Source organism: Galendromus occidentalis, unplaced genomic scaffold (assembly GCF_000255335.2).
Source record: "Galendromus occidentalis unplaced genomic scaffold, Mocc_1.1 scf7180000077484, whole genome shotgun sequence".
Lineage (NCBI taxonomy): Eukaryota > Metazoa > Arthropoda > Arachnida > Mesostigmata > Phytoseiidae > Galendromus > Galendromus occidentalis.
The window spans coordinates 2,197,294-2,220,411 of NW_003805472.1; the positions used below are offsets into that span (position 1 = coordinate 2,197,294).

The 23,118-nt window shown below is 52.1% G+C and overlaps 2 protein-coding genes across 2 annotated transcripts; both read left to right on the plus strand.

Moving 5' to 3' along the window:
• Window positions 1-7,588: 7,588 nt before the first annotated feature.
• Window positions 7,589-15,744, plus strand: Zdhhc8 (zinc finger DHHC-type containing 8). Its single transcript, XM_003745566.2, has 10 exons — window positions 7,589-7,964; window positions 10,654-10,760; window positions 11,538-11,664; window positions 11,787-12,016; window positions 12,713-12,810; window positions 12,995-13,152; window positions 13,320-13,517; window positions 13,638-13,803; window positions 14,022-14,133; window positions 14,331-15,744. The coding sequence occupies exons 1-10, from the start codon at window positions 7,873-7,875 to the stop codon at window positions 14,384-14,386; spliced, it is 1,344 nt and encodes a 447-aa protein (XP_003745614.1). The 5' UTR covers window positions 7,589-7,872; the 3' UTR covers window positions 14,387-15,744.
• A 3,348-nt stretch (window positions 15,745-19,092) lies between these two features.
• Window positions 19,093-21,560, plus strand: Ube2g1 (ubiquitin-conjugating enzyme E2G 1). Its single transcript, XM_003745567.2, has 4 exons — window positions 19,093-19,274; window positions 20,558-20,747; window positions 20,923-21,055; window positions 21,168-21,560. The coding sequence occupies exons 1-4, from the start codon at window positions 19,229-19,231 to the stop codon at window positions 21,300-21,302; spliced, it is 504 nt and encodes a 167-aa protein (XP_003745615.1). The 5' UTR covers window positions 19,093-19,228; the 3' UTR covers window positions 21,303-21,560.
• Window positions 21,561-23,118: the final 1,558 nt, after the last annotated feature.

Genomic DNA, 23,118 nt, shown 5'->3' on the forward strand with positions numbered 1-23,118 from the left:
AGCGAGCGAAGAGAGAGAAACGCGAGGAGAGAAAAGAGGCCACACAAAGCAATGAGCATCCGTCGTCCACCCGACAAACTATCCACGTTTCATTCATCGATTCTGCACAAGGTCCGTTTTGTATGGCACTGGTCTCGTCGTTGGAAATTCAGAGGATCTCGAATCCGTTCGCTTGGTCAGCCCACCACTCCGCTATTCCTAGTCCATGCGTACCTGATGACGGTCGGGTCTCCGCGGCTTCGATGGAATCGTCTCTCGATTTCGGTGACTCTTGGCATGCACAAGCCGTCAGAGGTGGCTGTGATACGCATTTAGACCGACGCGATTCCCAACCACTCTGACGCTTCTACACAACAGTGACGACTCCATCTTCTGTCCGTTTCTGTCTCCTGGCTTCGCGACATCGTGTTTGACGTGCACACCGGTAGCGGCTACCGTGCCCGGGCACGGCCGGTGGTTGACGTCTCTATCGCCGACGTGTTGTCGCGAAGGTTGTTGTGGATCGATTACTCAGAGCTCATCAAAGCTGGCTGTGATATGAATTTCAAAATTCATTTGACACATCAGCAGCCACTTTGACGCTCCGTCGTACCGCTCTCACTTCGCGATCAGGATGGACCTGGAAAGCTACCCACGATCGGAAGACCGAAACTCTAAGCATGCATCTACGCGAAAGGAGTTGACTAGTCTGGAGCTCCGAGAAGCCGAGAAGTGGATCATGCATTGGAACCTACGGTCAAGCAACTCGTGGATCCGAGCCGCCTCGCCCGAGTCAGAGGCTCATCATGAGACTGTGATATGATTCTCGATCGGAAATTGACATTTCACAGAATCAGGAGAGCTTATGCCCCGGGCTGAGAGATGGAACCGGGAGAAGAACCAGGCGGGACACGATCGATTTGAACGTTCGCAGGCGTATCTGTCGGAAGCTCATCTAGAATTACTGTGATATGAATTGATGACAGCAACAGATCGCAGTAATCCAGACGACTCCAGGAAGACATTGAACGGTAGTACATATGCCTGAACTCTACTGTCTATGCCCTGACAGCTCTACTGTCTACCCCTAACGTGGGCTGACCGCGGCGGGCCACTCCGCTACGTACAGAAAAAAACGCGCGCCACGAGCTCCGCATCCTCGTTGCGCTACGAGCGAAACTCGCAGCCACGGCGGAATCGGTTGTAGACGCGAAATGTGTTCCCGCTCTTCCCTTCAATTAATTCCGCACGTTCGAATACCGAACTCAGACTAGGAGAAACCGTCGGACCCCGTTAGAAATTCCGATACACGGTACCGATTCCTTGAGCGACGCTCACAAGTCTCGAGAGCACCGGCTCCGAAGAACTCGGGCCCGTTGCGAGCAGAGACAAACTATTTCGAGGACCGCGTGATTTCGAAACCGGTTTGACAGACTCATCAGCACTTGACTCCATCACTCCTGCACGTCCCAGATTGATTCGCAGGTGAGCACGATGCACCACAAGAACCGCTCTGCGATCTCCGAGAGCACGATGGGGGACGACCAACCCCCGTTGATCGTCACGACGTTGACACGAGTCGTGACGATTTCCGACGGGAAAGCTGACCATGCTCGTCGTGAATCGTTGACGACCAGGACAACAACGGCGGCGACGACGACAACTACGACAACGACGCTGAAAGTCTGTCGGATGCTTGTTCGTTTGTGGCCGTTTGTATGTGTGTGAGTGAGTGAGTGACTGTTCGCTACTGGCTCACACTCACTCGCCTACTTGGTGCTGCGTGGGGCTGTGTTGGTTCGTTCGCTCGCTCGCTCGCTCGTTCGCTCGCTGGTTCCCAACCAGAGCAACAGCGTGCGCTAGAGGATAGCGGGCTCGTCCGTCCGTCCGACCGACTGACTGGCTGCTCGGCTGCTACGAGCGAGACCTAGCAGGCTCTGAGGCGGGCAGTGAGCAACCCTCCGAGCGAGCTGGAGTCCCTTGCTCGCGGCAGTAGCATCGGTCTGTATGAGCGGTTGCCGCCGCCGCCGCCACCGGCCGTCGTCGTTCCTCCATCGGGAATGCTTGTCTGGTGTTGCTGTCGCTACCCGATGGATGCTGCATGCTTTGCTGGCCGGCTAGGTTCGCTATGGACAGCTCGTTTGTATGAGCGCCACAAGCAGCAGCAGCAGCAGAGCGGACGACGACAACCGAGTGTTTGGCTAGCTAGCTGAATCTTCCGACTCCACCCGGAATACGTTACGCGCGCGTCGTAGCCCGCCGCACAACATCGAATTAGCGTCGTCGAGCAAGTGAAAAGCATCATCACGACTTCCATTCGACTGTCTGTCTGCCTGTCCGTGCACCTATCCCGCAGTCTAAGGGGCAGAAAGCCAGCGAGCCGGACAGACGGGAGAGCACGCCAGAAGAAGGAAGCGCCACATACCGTTATTCCGTCCGTCCATCCGCGTCCGGAAAGCAGCGTTTCAGAGGCTGACCGTCACGTTAATCGGCGTTCGCGCATCGGAAGAAGGACTTCGTATGGGTACACGGAATCTTACGGAGACGGAGCTCAGCACGCTGCCCAGAAACGTCCGGTCTCGATTGATGCGGATAACGCTTGAAACATCAAGATCGCGCCTGACATTGATTCCAACGGAAAAAACGCGGATCCCTGGTTTTCGGATCGGAACATACCGAATCGATTGCATCCTCGAACCGAGGCATGCGACGCGACGTCGACGTGATGATAGTGCGCGACTTTCCACGATCGGGGCTGGCGACCACGAGATCCGGACGCTGGCTTCGCAAAATGTTGATTCTCGAAGACCGATGAGCTCAAGTCGCAATTACCGAAGATTCCGAACGAAAGAACTCCGAACACGAGACAACATGAGCCCGCGTGAAGTCGGTCAACCAGGCCTGTAGGCTGGCGTAGCAGTAGCGGCGGCAGCCTAACATCAATGGCCGCCCGCGTATCCACGAAGCGGTGGTGGTTCTGAGTGGATTTTGCGCATTAGCGCCGTCCGCATGGTAGACGCGCTCGATTCTGAGATTCGCATCAGAATCGTCATAATTGTCGCTGCACGACACGCGGACGCATTGCATCGGTCGGATGGCACGCTTCATTGGGAATCGTACGCCACAGACACACGCACGATCGGCCCGAGACAGGCGCTCACTCACTGAAACACGACCGCGGCCCGGACGCCGTAAAACACGTTGTTTCTGAGGGACGACAGTTCTGGATTCAGGGATCGCCATCGCAAGCGTTTCATGGCGTGATTTGCATCGAAAAACGCGGCGGAATCAAGGAGCCTTACGCACGGACCTAAACAGCACGCCGTGCTCATGCTGCATTGACGATGCGAAGCGAGCGGGCAGGCAAGCGCGACAAGAGAATCCTCGTGAAAACGCGTTTCGCGACCACGAGTGACGGCTCGCGATGGGGATGATGTCGATTTACGCAGAGGATTGACGCGGGAGCACGAATTTACTCACCGTAAATGAGGAGAGACGACTCAACGACTGCCGCTACCGCCGCCGTGGGCTGCTGACTGCTTGCTCGCTTCCTCGCTCGCTTGCTCATTCGGCGGCGCGGCGGTGGTGATCGCTTGCTGCCGAGTGTGAGCGGCGCGAAACAAGATGGCGTGCCTCCGCGCCCGTCCACCGCTGATTTGGCGGGAGAACTCTAACCGTCGGTCAAGTGACGCACGCGACCATGTATGCAGACAGGGGGTCATTCCCTGCAGGCAAGTCCAGAGGGACTTCGCGAAACGGCGTGCTTCCACCCGCCGGTTCGCGCGAGGGCGATTTCTCCCTGGGACCGATTTTTGTCCACGGAAACCCCCGAAAGGACCAGAAGAGACGATCATACCAAGCCGTGCTTCGAAAAGAATCGCGAAACTGATAAGATTACGTATTCGAAAAATATCGCAGATCTTATGTTAGACATTCTCGCTCAGTTTGAGATGGTGTGGAGGTGGCCAGGTGGACTGCGTCGGTAGGGTGAAGCCCCTAAGCTCACTAGTCCTCCGGCACATGTCGAACGAACACTACGGAATACGGTACCGATGGGCGACTCAGAAGCGCACATCCCGCGTGAGACTTCCCCTCTCTATCTGCTGCAGCATTCCCTGCATATTTCCCCCGCAGTGCTATTTGCCCGTAAATGGAGATTGCCAGCCTTCCGATCTTCCGTGTATCCGTGGATGACAAGCTGTTGGAACATTCCAACACAAGCGAGGAGAGACAGCCCGTGCTTCTGGATGCCCGCAATCCACAGAACAAAAAAGGGGAAATCGTCGTGTCAGCAACTGAAGCATTTCGAGATCGTGCTTCTTCCCTGCAGACGAACACCTCCCTCCCTGCGGTTGCGACCAATTTTTTTGAGTTTTGGCACCTGATCGTCCAGCGACAGATTTCAGCGAATTTGATTCGCGGAAAGACCCGAAATGCCGCTGTTTGCCAACGATGCGGGGAGCCGAAAGAGATACAAGCGTCGCGTGTATAGACGGCGTGCAAGGGACCTCCGTGGCTTCGCCTAGAATGAGACTTACCTAAGGAGTACCACGACACGAATTCGCGAGAGGGCGCTCGGGGCGCGAATTCCTGGTCTTTAGAGACCTGCGCTATCCCAAATTGTGTCTGGTTGGCAGCCAATTCATGGAATAGAGAGGTCTCGCTCAGTTCTGAAATCGGAGAGGCTGCGTTCTCATCCTCCAGAGGGAACCGTCGCGGATAATAACTCTGCATGCGGTGACTCCTAGGCCTCCATCTGCTATTTCCTCGATCCAGCTAGATTCGCTTGCCTCCATTGAAGCCCTCCGTGCAGTCCCAGCCGTGGGAGCCAGAGCAGCAATTATGAAGAAGAATCTCCGATCCGGTCCGAGTCTCGATGTCGTCAATCCATATGGTTCCCAACTTCGTTTCGTTCGGATGCTAGCTTCGGTGGAACCCCAGATCGAGTCACGACGAGCCGGCGAAACCTCGCAGATGCGCTCCAGAACGCCGGTTCCGGAAATTGATTCTCCGGGTCTATGACATCGGCCGTATCCATTCGGTTGGGTCGCCGCCGAGGAACGTCGACACGAAGGCGGACGGCAGCGACGGCCGGTCAAAATAATAACATGATTCCATTGAGTCAGGATCAAGAGAGCAACGAATACCATCCAGGGTTTCCCGAATCAGGAGGAGCTGTCCCACATAGAGCTTCGCGTAGGCAACGGAGACCGTCTGCATTCTCGTATATCCCCGTAATTTCACGGTCACGATACTCAAGGCCGCTCAAACAATACGTACTACATGCGTTTTACGTAGGGAACCCCCATAACTTGCGCTCCCATCTCGTGAAGTGGGATACATCGCTCCGAGAGCTCCTTCCGGATCGTGTTTCTCGACCCATGTTGAATTCACTTCACCGATCGCTCGGCGCAGTAGTCAGCAGCAGCGCCCAGGACCACTGAGCAACCGACCACGCGCGATATTGCACGGTGATTCGCGAGAAACTCCGCTTCTTCGAATTTGAGGCTGGGAGAAATCGTGGACTGCGATATTTCCGCTAACTTCCACAATCTTTCGGAGGACGGGAAGATTCATGAATGGGTCCTCCTTGTAAAGTCCTCGAGGTACATATCTCACCCTTCCAGAGCAGCGCTATAATCTGCAACTTTCTCTTGAAAATTCAGGACATTTTGCACAACGATTGGCAGGATAAGACACCGTTCATTGGCTGGCAGACGAATCATTCGCAATCACATGCTCTTCCTGTTCTCAACTGACCCCCGAGGTTGGGCCTCGGGATCTCACGGGATTCCCGAGGATAACTCGAAGATCATCTCGCCTTCGAAGTACATCGATGGTCCCCATACGGATCTTGACCTCTTGGATGGGGACATAGATTGACTGCGATGGCCAAAGCCATCAATGACCAGTCGTCTAGCAGTCGATCAGCGTGTTTCCTCCCCGATTCGCCTTGGAAGCTGTCCCGCGATCTGGAATAGGGAATGCGCAAGGGTCGCGGTCGCTCAACGTTTTCTTTGGTTAGAACACCGCGACCCGCCACTCTACTGGCGAAGCACTGCGGTCCGAGATCTCGTTGGAGTGGAATCGCGGACTCTCGGAGGACCCTCATGGCAGATGAAGGCGACCTGGGATCCCAAGATACCCCAGATGGACCATATTGGAAGGCCTTGTTCAAGCTCTGAACGGGATCTTGCGCCGTAATCTCGACAACTCCTCGATCCTGCGGAGAGTTTCTTCCAGCTCGAGACGCTCCCTAGTTAAAAGTCTCAGGGAAGCTCGACGGTGGTAGACTGATCCAGAGTGAGAAGCGGGCTCGAGCTCGTAGGAAGCAATTCCGCTGTGGACGGTGCTCCCTCGCATGTGCGAAGCGGCGGAGTGTTGTTCGGCGACGTACTCATGACTCATTATGGCCAGAATCATAAAAATCACCCCACGGAAGATACTCGTCGTCTGGATAATTTCTTGTTTCGCTAGGAACAGGCGTCACCGCTGCGTCAACGAGGATCGAAAGGATGAAAGCGGGGAAAAGTTTCGGAGCATCCTGACTCGCTGATCCGACCTCGCCGAGTTCTCGTGCCAATAATCTGCAACATAACCATTCTCACTTTTAGTTCTCATCCGCATCGATCTCCTGGAGAGCTTGGAAGGGCTCTGGAGGGAAGATTGCGACGGCGGTTCCTCGATTTTGCATCATTGAAATGTACTGGTAGCCCGTCATCCGCGATTACGCCGGGATCTCTGATGGCACCGCGCCGCGGGTGTGACAATTATTGACGCTGGACTCATTTTCCCTGGAAGGGCCAACGCCTCCTAATTCCCCTGTTTCCGCCAAGTGTCGCGCCTCATCTCTCCCAACTCGAAGTTTTCTCATCCACGGAATCGAATGTCCCTAATTCAATGTCGAAGCTCTCCCATGATACTTGAACCGCATGTCTATCGTTGAAGACGGAACGCACTTGAAGTCTTAGATGACCGATATCTCCTTGTCCGAAAATGTTGACGTGTGCGCGTATACTTCTCTCTGGAAGAAACTCCTCTACGCCGACGGAAACCGGAGGGATATGCTCCTTCGTGCGGATAATCACAAAGGGCGGAACCTTGAAACCGAGTAAATTCCGACTCGGCACCGTGTTAACTTCCGATTCAGTACGTGGCCGAGGCTGACAGAATTTTTCCTTCGACATATGTTTCCGGCGGAAGTGACAGACACCGAGTTCGGTCTTCGGATTGAGCCCCTGACTGCGATTTGGGTCGGGGCAACTCCTCGTGAGAAGATGACATTGTCAATCTCAGATGATTTCGCTCAAAAACAAGGAAAATATTTCGCCGTTTCAAGAGACATGATTTCTACGTTTCCTTCGCTATCTAGCAGATAAATCTGCTAAAGAACAAGGTGGTCCAAGAGCCAGATCTTTGCATAAGTAGATCCGGAGCCGGCAGACTGTGATTCAAGCGTCATCGACGGGAACCCGCGTTTTCTCCATGGAAAACGCACTGTAGGAGGATGCTGCGCGCTGATTCGAATTTTCGCGCGCTGAAGTTTCGACTTATCGGATGAACGAATCGGATGGTTGACCGCCCCGCGCAACATCGAGTGGCTGTTTAGTCCAGTTCCGAACTTTGTCTGGACACTACGGTTTTCCGAGAGTGAAGCACGAGAACGCCTCCCGTATTCCGTGGCTGTGCGGTCGGTGCTCTCGACAGGTCGCCTCTATGAGGTCGCTTCTTCCTACGCTCGAAAGGCAGGCAACACCGACCAGAACAAGTGTAGCTAGTGCTGCTTAGTGCGAGGTTGTGTTGAAGCTTCAAGTCGATCGGTGGTGTTCCCAAGGATCGACTAACTCCGCAATGACTCGGTCGTGAGTTCCCCAATCTGCCTGACCATCTAGAATGGGCAAGTGCAGATCTCGGACCCGGTTCGTCCCGGCTTTCTTCTCTTGGCTCCTGCTTATCGTAGCCACAGCCATCTTCTTTATATTCCCGTGAGTTCAAACCTAGTTTCGGAACTTATCACTAGTGTTTCTCAGCTTGTCAGTGCATTAGTCATCCCTCACAGGGGAAACCCGACTCATTACCAATGTCGGCGAGAGAAATCTCCATCCCTGTCACCGCATCATCTGCTCGAAGCGTTCAAAATACGTTCCCAGTGCAGGAGAGTGATCGGACACGGAAGTGTCCGACCGGGTCTGCTCTTCCTCTGAACGTCTGTCTCGCATGGTATCTGGCCTCAGTTTCACGCTGCGATGCTCCTTGTCGTCGGCGATTTCGATCACAGACTTTCGGAAGCGGAAATGCTCATTGGAACACTTGACTCTCTGAACACGAATCCTCATGGGAGAACCCTCCTGAGTGACCACGGCTCCGTTCAGCCTTCCTCGCTCATCGAATGGAGCATCTTTTGGGTCTTCCGCGGATAAACGCGGGTGCCGCCCGGATATCGCTGCACGATAAAATCATCCTTCAAAGTGGCGTAACGCGTAACCATACAGCGATGACTTCGCCTTCGGCAACTCTCCGCTTGCTCTCGTCTATATCGGTCCCAGTGGGATTCGAGCATGCCTGGATCGAATTATTCGGAGCGATAACGTTGCCGCAACTTCCGGGTAGCGTCGAAACGATCTTGAGATAGCCGTCCGTGACGGCTACATTCATCCGCCCTTCCAGACGATTAGCTCACTCGGCGAATCAAGCTGCTCCTCCTTCATCAATGATGGCGTGTGCTTGTTTATATGCAAAATCGAAAGTTCTCTGATGGTGATTTTCGGGAGTACGTCTTATGTGTCAGGACTCCGTCAATCGAGTGCATGGGAAGCATCGGGGTGAGACCCCGACTCAAACGGAGGTCTTTTTAATATCTTGCGTGCGATCCTAAGTTCCTCCCCGCTGCTCAGTAATCAGCTGCCTTCCATCGCGATCAGGACGGTAACGTTTAGCGGTCAGATCAGAGGCTTCATTTGTTCTCTCGATTCCTCGTCCTGGTCAACATGGTTTTGAAGGCCTCCTCTCATTCTGCTGTAGGGGGGGAAGGGATTAGAGCGCCACTTTCGCTCGAAGACCCAACAGTCTCTGGAGCACAGGTGTACCTCAACTCGCGACTCGCTGACCGTGTTGCTCCGACTCTGACTCTTAGAAATCTATCGCGTGAGCCCCGCCTTAATTCCTCCGGTGAAGTTGGCACGCTCGAAACTCGATATCCTCGTTGCTCCTGCGCTCCTGGGGGTATTTCTGAGATCAAGCCCCGAGAGAGCGATGAATAGAGACCTCAGACGTCTCGCTTATACTCGACAACCACTCCCCTCACTCCAGGGGGAAATTTCGCGGACGGACAGCTCGACAGGGACAGACTAGAGAGACACTCGATTCTCAGATGCTTCCTCCTCCGTGGAGGGACGAGTGTTTCGTCCGCTCTCTGGTAGTCGGCCTGCTCAAGGATCCAAGGAGGTGGCCTATGTGGTAAGGGAGAGAAGCAACCGCCGAACCAAATCCCGGATCTCGCCGGGAACCCGTGCTATGGTTCCTCGACTCGTGCCAATCCACGAGGAGCAGTCGCACGGATTCGACTGGTTTAAAGGAAATTGGATGTCATGGCCTAGACCGACACAAATCAGGAAGGCTCCTTAATTCCGTAGATCCTGCTGAGAACGAACACTTTCATTGGATCCGTGGGGCCGGATATCCACAGCGACACCTGACACTTCAAATTAAACAATAGATAGAATCGTCAAGCCCGTATGCTATTGAGCACGTTCAAAAATAGTGTTCTGAACGGACTCATTGCCCGGAACCTGGGCGCGGCTCCCTCTCTGCACCCGAATACACGGGGCGATTTTTGATTGAATTGAATCAAGCGATTCCTTGGATCCCGTGTTCACGATTCCCGGACTCCGAGATGGAATCCTTGCACTGACTCTCAGGGTAAAATTTATGGCAAGATCGCGTAAGGGTGTATGTCGCTGCCGCGGGCAAAACCGACGTTCCTACGATAGATTGCGAGTGTACTCTCGCAGCCAACGGCAGCCAGGCTCGCTGCGCTCCCTTCGATTCTCGGTATTCAAGCCTAAATCTCCGCAGATTTTCGCGGACGGTATCGCTGACACGAAGGGGCAACAGCGTACCCAGGGGGCAGGGGTGCGTGGCGATGCCCCTAATCTGAGTCCGATCCCAGATCTGTCACGAGTTGCCCTCCGACACCCTCTATTGATTCGATCTAACGCGATGTTCTGCTGACAGAGATCGTTTTCCGGTGGAAGGAGCGGGTCTGCGGAGCTGTCCCGTCTGTCGGTCGAGTGCGGTATCGGAGTCGCGCTCAATGGGTCCGAGGAAGTTGTGGCGTAGGTACCAAAAACTGTATGTATTGGCAGGGAGTGGGATCAGTGCTTCATTGACTCGGCAAAATGGGCCTGATGCCGACGACCTCGAGTGGAGGTTCTTCGAAAATCCTGGGAGAGCCTCTACGAGTCATGGAACTTCTGCGGGGAGGCTGCCATTGCGGAAAATTAGGGAGTGGGAGTCCGTCGTTTAACTTCAGGGATGAATTCACAGGGTCGTGTGCCTTCATGCAGGTCTGCCGGTCACATCCGAACTTCCATCCGGAGCTATTTCGGGATCGATTCGAACGATGGAATCGAATTCTTGATTAGCTCTGACTAATGAGGATACGTTTCCTTTCAGATGTCAAGCTTTAGCAGAACAGTACAATCTCACGGTGTACATAGTGCAGGGGATTGTCACTTGTTTTTTAGTCATCAACTTCGCCTTAACAACCTTCACGAATCCAGGTAAGAAGCTGCTTCCCGTATCGGAACAATTCGCACGGAAGATGCGCAGTAATGAACAGATAGCGGATCAGCCACCCACAAAGCCATATCGGGCGAAGAGGGAAACCGAGTTGCTCTGCAGCGTTGCTGATGCGACTCAATCGGAAGCTGTTTTTATCCGAAGCCTGAGGCCTTGCCGCACTACACACTCAGTCGATCAGCTGTAACCCACACACAACGCCAAAAAAACTCAATGTCGCCGTCGGCGCGGCTAAAGAGACCAATATCGGTGTCAATCCCGATTAGGACTTGCGTCTATCGACGAATTCTGACGAGCGAATTGAATTAGGGAGCCCGATCACGGTATCAGGCTCGAGATAGTTCAGGGCACCCGTACTATGGAAAGAGCGTTTGTTAGAAGCGGCCGCGTCGCACAGGTGCCTCAGCCGCTTTCGAGGAGGTGATCTCAGGGAGAAACCCTTCGAACACTCATTTCCTCTGCGTGGGGGCAGGGCAGGCCGATGGTGTCATTCATTGATTCCCTGCTCGTCTTCTTCAGCATCGAAATCGTCGAACTGACCTGTTCATTTGAATATACCCCGAGTGCGACTCATCCTGGCCCCGGATAGTCATTTTCCCTAGCCCCTTCAGCCTGAGCTATGTTGGGAACAAGAGTCCGGGACTTCCGATGATCGTTAGCTCATCGATGGCTCCCCCTTGCATTCATGCTCGGAAGACTTGGGCACGCCACGCCTGTGCGACTGCGAATGAAAAATCCATTTCTCTTCCTCCCCCCAGGTATCATTCCGAAGGAGAAATGCCAGGCTAATGACGCTGATGAATTCCGCTTCCCACTGTTCAAGAATACTCAGATCAATGGCGTCTCGGTACACCTGAAATGGTGCACGACTTGCCAATTCTATCGGTGAGTACGGAGACGACGACTGATGCTTCGAGCTCGATTCCGCTTAACAGAACAGGAAGAGCACTGGTTGTGGCCCGATGGATTTTCCCCCTGACTTATCCATGTCTACGAATCTTTTGCAGACCGCCGCGTGTCTCTCACTGTTCAATTTGCAACGCCTGCGTCGAGACGTTCGACCATCATTGTCCGTGGGTGAACAACTGCATTGGCCGTAGAAACTACCGGTTTTTCTTCCTGTTCCTGGTATTTCTCAGCGTTCATTTGTTGAGCATCTTCGCATGGTGTATCGTGTATGTACTGAACGAGACAAACCGCAAAAACATCACTTCATTGCAAGGATGCTTCACAATAGGTGAGACTGAATTCTATTCCTCTCCGGAGGACGAGTCTTCGCGACACCCATCAAGACCCTACTTCCCGTCAGTGGCGGCGCCAGCGGGAAGCTTTGTAAGCTATAGCTTCCTAAAAATTTCCGGATCATAGATATGTTCCATCGGTTTCGGAGCATTCAGACTGCTGCTGTCGATCATGCCGGGTTGAATTTCTCGAGGTCACGAGAAAGACTTGATCCCGCACATGCGCTTGGACGCACTACACGCACGCAACCCCAAAACGCGGGTTTCCTCTTTCATGATTGGTGATCCGTCATCAACATCTGACCGAGAGCTGAGAACTTCCAAATCATATCGTGGACGAATTCGCCAAAGGCAACGATCGGACAATTGCCCTAGTGGTATGACTGTGATTCAAACGCTTAAGTGAGTCGTATCTCAGCTCGTCGCTGGGAAAGTAACATAAGACGGAACGCGGAAAGTCTCCGCTGCTTCTACTATATAATGTACATAGATATGTATCATTGTATGCATCTAAGCAACACTAATACTTGCCCTATGGAGTTATTCTTTGTGTCTCCGAGCGCGCTGACTTCCTTGTTCGGGGGATGCTGTATCCAAGGAACATTCAAGCTTCCCGAAAAAAAATGACTGGCGCCGCCACTGCTTCCCGTCATCCGAAGGAACAATTCTGATTTCCCTGTCCCCATCCCCAGGAATCATGCTCTTGTGCTGCCTGCTCTTCTTGCCTATATTGGGGCTCACAGGATTCCACATGGTTCTTATTGCTCGAGGCCGCACCACAAACGAACAGGTTCGATATTTTTATACGTCCCGGATTCGATGAGGCAATTCGCAACGACTCCAACTAGTCGGGGAAACGATCTCATCGACGTGTCGTCGGCACGATTAGAATTCGCGGATGATCATATTGAATGGTGAAACAATTATGACGTAAGGCGAGAGCTATTTTTGAAAACTGTTCCTCGATTGACCAGGTGACGGGTAAATTCCGCGGCGGTTACAATCCATTCAGTCAAGGTTGTGCCCGGAATATCTGCTACACCTTGTGCGGTCCGATGTATCCAAGCTACAAAATTGCGTCGACAAGAGTCCGTAATGTCGAGGAGCTCAAGGTTGTCTACACTGATAAACGGTATGTGAAACCCAGTTATACGTGAACATTCCACGTCGATCCTCATGGGATGTATCGCCGACCCGATGAAGAGGAATTTCTCTCAGGTTGAGAAGAACCCCTTATATTTTTTCTTGGGGTGGAATGCCTCGCATGCGATTCTCCATTCTCACTCTCATTCATCTCAGGTTGGACAAAATCGAGCTCCATTCAGGAGTGGCAGCTGTCTCGGGAGAGAAAGACACGAAAAGCCGTGAGGAGACGCTCAATTTACCACTGAGCGGAGCGAGTCGTAAGCAAAACTGTATCATCGAGGCTAACACGGCTCCCATCGGAGCTCGGCCGACCGGTGGTGTCAGGGTATTACCGGCCTCAGCACAGCCTAAGTGAGTGGCTCACGAGACGCTTTCTTTCGCCTTATTCGATCGACTCCGACAGCCCGCATTTTATTCAGAGAGCTCAATTGGCCTTAACTCATGCTCGATCATCTCGTCTATCCTCCGCAGAATCCTCTCACCACCGTGTGAAAGCTCAAGTGGAGGTCCGAGCTCGCCGCCGAGAGGTGGTGTCGGGCACCCTTTCGCGCAGCAAACCAGCTCCAACGGTGGAAGTAATAACAATAATTCGGAAAGAACGCCGGCCCACAGCGGGATGGGTTCCCTAGTCCGTAAGGTGAGTCGCAGTGTAACAGTGGAGCAATAAGTGACGAAAGCTCGACACCAAGTGTCGGGAGTTTCGCCGGAAACTATGACTCCGTAATCCATGCAGTGAGGAATCAGGCTCCCGAAGAATCGGAACGTTCAGCTCACTATCCATTGGCATTGGGAGTATCACTGTCCCGCTCTCTCTTCTCTAAAGCACCTACGATCAGGTTTTTCCGTTTCCTCTAGGGCTCCGAGACCGAATTGTTGGTCACAGCTAGGTCTGAAGGCTCTCAGGTCAATCGCACCGTTCTGAATTGGACAGGCAACGCCCAGCAAAACAAACAACTAATGACGCCAGGTAGGAGACTCATCTTCAATATAGCAGGAACTTGATCATTCTGACGTTCCAATGAAGTTGTCCGCGACTAGAGTAGAATTCGTTTCGCGGATCAGAACAATTCGCCAAATGGAGACGGAAACGACCTTCCGACCCCTGGTCTCTTGACACAGGTACTCTGAGCGAAGTTCTCAAACTCTGATGCCTTTCTCCTGCAGGTTCTCGTCGGCCAATTCTATCCGACGGTTCAAGCAATTATGAGATTTCGGTGTAAAATAAGGACGAAGAGCCACTGGATACCCAGATTGAAAGTTTGCGCCGCCGAACTTCCAGAAGGTGACTTCTACACGAAGTTGCAGCGAGAAATCAAAACCCCAGTATCCTTCATTCTTTCACGATGACGGCTAGGAAACTAGACGTTCATGATGACCTTCCTCGAAGGGAGAAGGTTTCGGCCAAGGTCGAGAGTCCGGATAGAGCAACCCTCATCTTCTCGATTTGGGAGTCTCGTCTACACGTCTCGATCACTGCGTGAGAGTTTGTTCAATGCGCATGGCGGTTCGGCGACCTTCCGAACCACTGCTGCGAAGCCTAGTCAATTTCGAGTCAATGAAAGCATAGGGGCAATTTGGCGAAGCTGTTAGAAGTGTGTGTTATCTACAGGTGCGAGCAAAGGTTTTCGGGGACGTGCCCGTCCTACGTTTCCTTGATCCCTCCGGGGATTATGTAAATCCTTAAGGTCAGACCGCGAAGCTTCTTCGAGCATATGACATCTATATTCGCATTTGCGAGCGAACAAAGCTCCTCAGCAGCCAATGGAGTTCACAAGAATGTTTCCTCCAATGGCAGCTCTTGGTGAGTAGACTTTTCGTAGGCGCTCCCGACGAATTCGATCAAGAGATTGCTGGACAGACGGTGACGGCGGAGAACTTGCGGGAAAATGCGGTGGCTGGGTGTCGCGAGGCAACTGGCTGTTCTCTTTGAGGAGTTCCACCTCCGGTTTCCTACGGAAAAAGACTCCGTGTAGAGTTTCTATGACCCGAGCGGCTCGCCTACTTCGACGGAACATACTGCCTGAGTTGAATGAGTTGAAAACTTTCGCGTATGATCAAACCGTCGGTTGCTTATCCAATTTTTCTTTTATGATCTCTAATGACTACGATGACAATCGGATTCCGAGAAAAATGACGAATTCTTGTGAGCTATAGTTCGCTGGATAAGTGAAGCTTTGCGTTTTCGACAAACCACTAGTTGAATGACGGTGCGAACCGACCCACTTGGACGTAGATCCTGCCATATAATTCTACATCTCCCGGTTACGATATCTTACACAGCAGGTTTTACCGCCGATTTCCTCCGAAAACAAGGAATACTCAACCTGAACGTTTCCGACGCGCCTGTCGTTTCTTTGAGCTTGAGTTTTTGTTCCGATCATCGCGAGCCGTCCAAACCGTTGATGCAGTGGACTAATTAAGACGACTAAACAAACGCTTGAGTTCATGAACTCGATTTTAAGTTGAACGAAGGAGAGGGAACTTTTGCTCACAACTGTACATAACTGAATTTCTTAACTTTGTCAGGAAGGAAGCGAAAAATAATGTCGAAATAAACGACCGTGATATAAACCTTCAATTCAGCGTGCTCTTGATAAACTCAGCTTGTGTGCAATACCGATTTTTCAAACTAGCGTGCTTCATGCCAAATGCGCCGAAACAAAGAAGCGAGAATTCCTCGAGGTGGATAGAAACGAACCAGGGACTCCGAGAAAAAGATGCCCGATGTCATGTGTCCTATTCATGCTATACATTCGGGATCACGAGACCAAACTCCAGAACCGCGGAGTCGGGTTCCAGGTCAGAACAGCGGAATCCATCCCATTTGCAAAAAACTCTAAGTACCGTGGGACAGCCCTATCCGACTCCAGAAACTACCTCAATGCACATGATGAGGCCTGGGCGAAAGGGGCGGATTCCGCCCTGCATGCAATGCATGCTACGTCTCTCTAGGGTTTCAACCGATTCGAAATCACTAGAGTGCAGTGGAAAGCAAGCGCCGTCCTGAAACTCTCCTACGCCAAATCGGTCTTGGTGAGGAGCGCTAATTTGAGGGACACCCTGAATGGAGCCCAGCGAAAAACCGGGAAATGGGCACTAGGGATTCCAGGGTCGAAAGTATCGAACGAGTTCGTCGAGGGCGAACATAGATGGTCATCCTCCGGAGCACGGGATGCCCAAAACAAATTGAGATTCTTCGGAAGAGTGAGATCGATGCCTGAAAATAGATGGCCGAAAGCAATCTTGAGAATGATGGAGCTCACTCAGAAGAAAACCAAGGCGTACCAGGAGACCGAACGACTTTGAGCAAAATACAAGTGTTCAGACATCAGTCTCCAACTCGATGGAGAAAGACGCCCGCTCTCTAATATCTTCAACAAAAGGACCAAAGAAAGGATGCGAGAGACGCAAGAGGCGATGAGGAGAGACAGCATGCTGCTCATGACGAGCCTCAGTACTTACACCAAGGGAAAGAAACTCGAGGTGTAACTGACTTCACCTACGATAACGGTGAGGGGAGCGCCCTCCTAGCTTTGGCCAGAGCCTACATGTTGCCAACCAGAGTTCACAAGACCTACCCCGGAACCTATAAAACCTGTCCCAGGGGTGGCATCTATGAGGAGACGATGAAACACGTCATCAACGAATGCAACGACATCTACCACACGGGGAAGAACTCCTGTGCCGTCTCGGATTTCACGAAGAAGCGAACAACGCAAGCGAAGTAAGAAGGACAGAGAGAACATGAACTTCTCTCTGAAGAATGTAACAGCGGCTTGTGCATCAGCAAGTCTTCTGACAGCTGAGCCGGTGACCGGGTTCGAGTGTTCGTCGCAGAAGTAAAGCGAAAACCAGCTCTATCAGATCCGGATCTTGCTCTCGTAACTCCACACGTCGCACAATGGCTTTTCCGTCACTTGAACGCAATTATGATACGTCTCTGGTAGCGCTGCCTCCCATCAAGGAGGAAGCTCACGAGCTCCAGGTCTGAATCGGAGCCCGGGACGAACACGGAAGGGTGATGCATACCGTGGATCAAGATCCGCGCGGAGTGCGGGTCCCAGAAGCAGTGGTTTTGGGTAAGAATTATGGCTCTCAGGCTCTGGTTTCGGCTCCGGAGGGCAGCCAAGCTCAAATCCGCACCCCATGGGAGGAACCGTCGCAGCCTTGATCCCAATTTCATCGTCATTGGCAAGTTCGCCGCGTTATTCTTGGTCATAAGGGCTGGGTCCGATGCGTTGCGTTCGATCCTGGCTACGAGCGGTTCTGGTTCGGCTCGAGCGACCGGATGGTGAATATTCGGGTAAACTAAAGCTGTCGCTAACCGGGCACATCTCGGAGGTTTGCAGTCTCGCAGTGAGTCCGCATCGTCCACTCTTGTTCAGCTGTGGAGAAGATAAACCAGTGGAATGCTGGGACCTCTAGCAGAACAGAGTGATCCGAGATTACCACGGTCATCGCTCTGGGGTATACGCTCTGGCTTTGCATTCTACGATCGATAGACGGCGGCGGTCGGGACTGGACGGCTCGCGTGTAGGACATGCGTTCGAAGTCCTGCGTCCGCACACTCGCGGGTCATACAGGCTCCGTGGCCGATGTCCTGGTTCAAGAGACCGAACCTCAAATCATGAGACGGGATGGCACGAGCAGAGGGGGCGTGAGTCGTGAATGCTCAGGAGGACATCCCGCATTGAGTCGTAGTTGCACTCTTTGTATAATATAAACGATCGGGGCTTCCGGAAGACCTGTACAATCAAAGCGCGATAATAAAATGGCGATAATCATAATTTTTAATAATCGATCGATAATTTCGGATGATCCGTGAGAACACCGTCGTCATTCGAATTTCCTCCCCTCATCACCGTCAAGTCACGTCTCCACCCTCTTATCTCCATTCCATCAATCTAGTTCGCATTATCGTCAAGGGTGCCCAAGACTCTTCCGTCTATTGCGCTGTCTTCCATCCTCCTCACGTCACCGTATAAGAACCGTTCGTCATCTCGTTTAACTCCCGATTTGAACCTCATGTGTTCGCACTCGTGTAACGGGACGACACGAAGCTCATTCATCATGCTGCTCGTTCAATTGCATTATAATATCAGTTCGATATTCCGATGCTACCCACGCGATCCCAGTGGACAATTCTACGCTCTCGATGGCTCGTGTGCTCCAGAACTTGACTAGCTGCTGCAGTGTCCGTGGACGACAACCGGAAACCGAGCGCCGGGGTTCTCCATGGGTACCTAAAAATTCGCACATTCTGCCATGAATGCTTCTGCGTGCTTGTCTGGCTTTTCTCGAACTTTCTCTCTCATGCAGACGTTTCCGTACCTGGGCTGCTTCTTCCTTCCAGCATTCGAAGAGTTCAGCACTTGAGAGCTCCGAGGAAAAGAAAGCTGTACCATCAAAAAATCAGTATGATCTTCGTGGACGGGACCCACGGCTTTCGGCTTGATCTCATTCGCTCCGATCGTGACAGTCGAAAGGAAAGCTTTTCCCCGTAAACGGGAAAGCATGCCTCACGTGCATTCACGAACGGATATGCTGGGTATCATACGATTCCCTCGTTCGACCACGGCACCGATAAGAAAAACGCGGATTATCCAGTGCGTATGATGCCCTCCTAGGTTTTCAGCAGCTTGATTTCTTTTTTCTCAAAAGTCTTCCAGTCTTCCTTTTCTGTTCCCAGCGCCTGAATTTCCTAGCTCTTTCAGACGAAATCTGGAGTACAAAGTATGACATGGATATGATGGAGGGTTCCGGGACACGGGTTCTCGAGAAGGGCCTCGCAAGAATCACCTGCGATAATCCTCGGACTAAGAAGGTCGCCTACGACGAGATTCAGCTCCGAAAATATCCGGAATACGGGACGCAAGAGTTATTTGACTTCGAAAACCGCGCCGAAGCGCCATTTTCCAAGATGGCCGCCCCTTCCGACCCGTCCGGCGAAATAGGCAGGTTTCCGATGCCTAGGTGATTTGCGTTTTGCTGTGTGCTACTCTGCAGGCTGTGCCACAAGAGTATTAGAAGCCCGAGGACATTGCATAGCTAAACTGATTCGAATGGACACCAGCCGGAGTGCTTTGCTGCTGCGGAAACAGCTTAACGGTAAGAAAATACAGCGTAACTCAATTTGACCGGATGCCTACTTGTGCTGCTGGTGCTGCCAACGAGGGGTGGCCGCTCGCCGCTCGAATTGCTCTCGCAATTCGGTGTTCTCCGAGGCCCTTCGCATGCGAGTCTCGGGAATCCAATGGCTCTAACCCAGGATGCGGCGTGAATCCGGGATTGGCACAGCTTTGTGGGAACTCCCCGGGAAAATCGCTACTCTTACTCACGTAACGCCCAACTATGGGGTCTGTTTCTTTTCACACGGGAGGAACACTTCCGAGAATGCGCTCGGCTCACCCCTTTGTGCGCATTCCAAACGAAATCCCGGACTTACAGGGGTCCGTGTCAATCGCAAATAGTGCCTCGTTTCTCTGCGAGGACATTTTGCCAGCGCATGCCATGAGTATGAGCATTGCACTTCGGGGGCGCATTTCCCCTCCCTTGCATGGATCGATCGCATCGCCTCGTCGATCTCAAAACTACGAGGGAACTGCATTCGAGATCGAGGCTCGGGAGCCATGTCGCGAGATGTGTCTGATGTCCGAATTCTGGAATTCATGTCCGACCGGGGCTCGTCACCAAATTCTTTTCCTCGTTAGGAAGCGAACGTTCATAGCACACGCTTCATTGCGAACATCGCGCTTGCGATTCGCCCATAACGCATCGGGAGAGATTGCGAGAGCCTTTCGCACGATATCATTCGGCTCCGGGTCATCCGAGCCCCATAGCTCTCCGGTCATGAAGAGCTGTGCCTGTTTCTCGCAATGCGTGAGAGGGGTTGGAGGCTGCCAAGGCTTGCGAGTCTGTCGGGAGTGGATTCGAGAAGAAATACGAGAGAAGAAAATCGAGGGTACATCTTGCCCCGGTACGAGCCCGGGACGTTGATTCATGGGTTTCTCAGAGAACGATCCTTTCACGTCGACTCGGTAATGCCTTGATTATTGATCAGATTCCCCGAGCTTTTCCGTGGACTTGAAAATCGTGAACCTTCCTAAGACTCATAGGTCGCATTGTTCGCTGTTGAATGAAGCCCAATCGATTGTCCTTATCAACGGTCCACCGGAAGGCGCAATGAGATTAATTTATGGGCACAGGGACAATGGGAAGGTCTACGAATCCACGGAGAGTTCGAACCTCAGGTCAAATTGATTGAGTTAGAAAATACCCCGTAGCGGACCTCAGCTCTCCGCGGAACGAGAACTACATACCTCCGCAAATCATAAGCGAGATGAACTCAGCATGATTCGACTCGATGTGATGTTGTTCTTTCTTCCCCGCAGAGCTGAAGAAAAATCCTGTAGAGGGCTTCTCCGCCGGTCTCATCGATGACAATGACATCTATAAGTGGGAGGTCCTTATAATCGGTCCCCCTGATACGCCTTATGAGGGCGGCTTCTTCAAGGCACACCTCTTCTTCCCTGGAGAATATCCCATTCGTCCACCCAAGATGAAGTTCATCACTGAAATTTGGTGAGTTTCGAAGGCTTTGACTTTCGCGATTCCTGAAACTAGGAGGAAGGTCTTCTTTATGAGGCATAGTCGAGTCCGCGACGTGTTTGGTTGGACACGGCAGCGATGCTCAGTATTCTCGTTTCCCACACGATCCGCGGACGCTAGAGCTCGAGCTGACGGTTCTCTCTTACAGGCATCCGAACATCGATAAAAACGGGGACGTTTGCATTTCAATCTTGCACGAGCCCGGTGACGACAAATACGGCTACGAGAAAGCAAGCGAGCGTTGGCTTCCAGTACACACGGTCGAGACTATTCTAATCTCAGTGAGTTGCTGCATCATTCGAATGAATGCGGAGAATACTTATTCGGTCCTTGGTGGAATGAAGTGAATATCGGGGTGCATCCGACTTATCCAGAGCTCTCTCTTTCGAACAGGTGATCAGTATGTTGGCAGATCCCAATGACGAATCTCCGGCGAACGTCGATGCAGCGAAGGATTGGCGAGAGAACTACGGCTTATTCAAACGGAAGGTTGCGCGTTGTGTTCGGAAAAGTCAGGAAGAAAGTTAGCCTCATACCAGCCTTTCATGCGCACATAGTCTTTGATAGCCGACCATTGAAATCGAAAGAGAAGGGAAACGTGGAACGAAAAATCAAATAAACAAAGGAGCCTGCGGAAAGACAGACACCTAACATGCCACCAAAATTACAAGGATCACCATGAGGAACGAGAGACAAGGTCATGGCGAAGACGACATGTTGTCATTGTCAGAGAGGACAAATCTTCATAAACAAAAAATAAAAAAAATAGAAAATTCCGTCGTGGAAGATTCAAATTGGGGCATATTAGTATCACCAGAATTGTCAACATTCAGACCGCTGCGCCTAAACTTGAGTTGCAGATGTGCTTTGCACTACGGCATCTGAAGTTTCCTCGCTCGGCACGAACGAACGCGACTCCAGAGAAAACTCCAGACGCGCCGTCGAGTGTTCCAGCCCCTTTGTGTTCTCTTACCCTTATCTCTTTGTTTCCAATACTCTTGGCGGGGGCTTATACCTCCTCCGATGACCGTTTGATTTTGCTCAAATTTCGGAGTCTTTCAAGGGGTTCATTCGAGCCGTGTCAGCCATATTCCCGGAATAGTGATCTTTATTAGGCGATGTTAGAACTAGGGGTGGATTGTTTGAGTGTACGACCCTCTGGAGGTCCGGTGTTCAATAGAATTCGGACACCGGAAAACAGCAGCAGCATAATCTCCTCGGAGGATCGGAGCAGAGGAAGCCGCAGTCATCGAAGTTCATCATAAAACAGTGTGGAGAAAAACGATCATTAGAACGGGGGCGAAACACGCCAAGGAACTCCAGCTCGATGAGAAGGTTGGTATTATGTGATATCATATGGATTTGAGACTCCGTCCCTGATGATTGTTTCTCCAGTATTTCGGACATGTCACATTTATACACTCGATATTTGATCGTGCCATAGTGATCTGACAGAGTTGCTTCGTCTTGGGCGAAATGTTCTGGACATATGAATACATATCGAGAACGAATCCTCCATCAATGACAGTTGTTGTGCGAAGATTCCCCTTAGGCATTTGAGCATGCTGCTAGGACGTCTGGGAGCCCAAGTCCTGGCACTCGGGGTCTCGACTCGACGTGAGAGGAGTTCTCGAATGGCTTTCAGCGTACCAATCCACTGACCTTTCTCTCCACCTCTTTTTCAGCTCAGCCTCCCGAATTCCGTGAGAAGCGCCTTCCGACATCAGTTCAGCTGGGGAATGATGGTTGAGCTCTTTGATGAACGTCCAAATGATGATCTGGCGAGGAACGGAACGCCGAAGTATTTTCAAGAAATTCTGTTCACACGATGTAGTGATTTCCGGGGTCGAGCTGCTCCGTCTCGAGGCATCCCAAGTAGGAGTCTCAACTCGGTGGCGATCATGGTACATTCGAATCCATCAGCAGAACGGACACCGTTGGCGGTGCCGCCGTAGACCCACGATTCCAACTGCTTTTGGATGATGCGGAGCATGTGTTCGTCTTGCGCGCTCTGCATCTTCAGCTTGATCAGGAGAGATTGCTGGCTGAGCGTCTCTAAGATCTCAGTACATACGCAGCTGTCTTCGACTATGTGTGGCTAAGGACTAATATGGGGCATGACAGAGATGAGGAAGGCGAGGATCTAAATTCCCATGCGGAGAAGGCTCCCGCGAGTTTATTCCGTCGCGAGAGCTGAGACCTTCGAACCCTTGCGCTGAACGACGGCACGAATTTGAGCCAAAATCTCCACCTCACGAGGCGGAGCGCGCACGCTGTGTGAGTTGCCGCTTCTCCAGCAGAGTAAGATGTACAGCGCCTTAGTATGGGTTTTCGCGATGGTTGT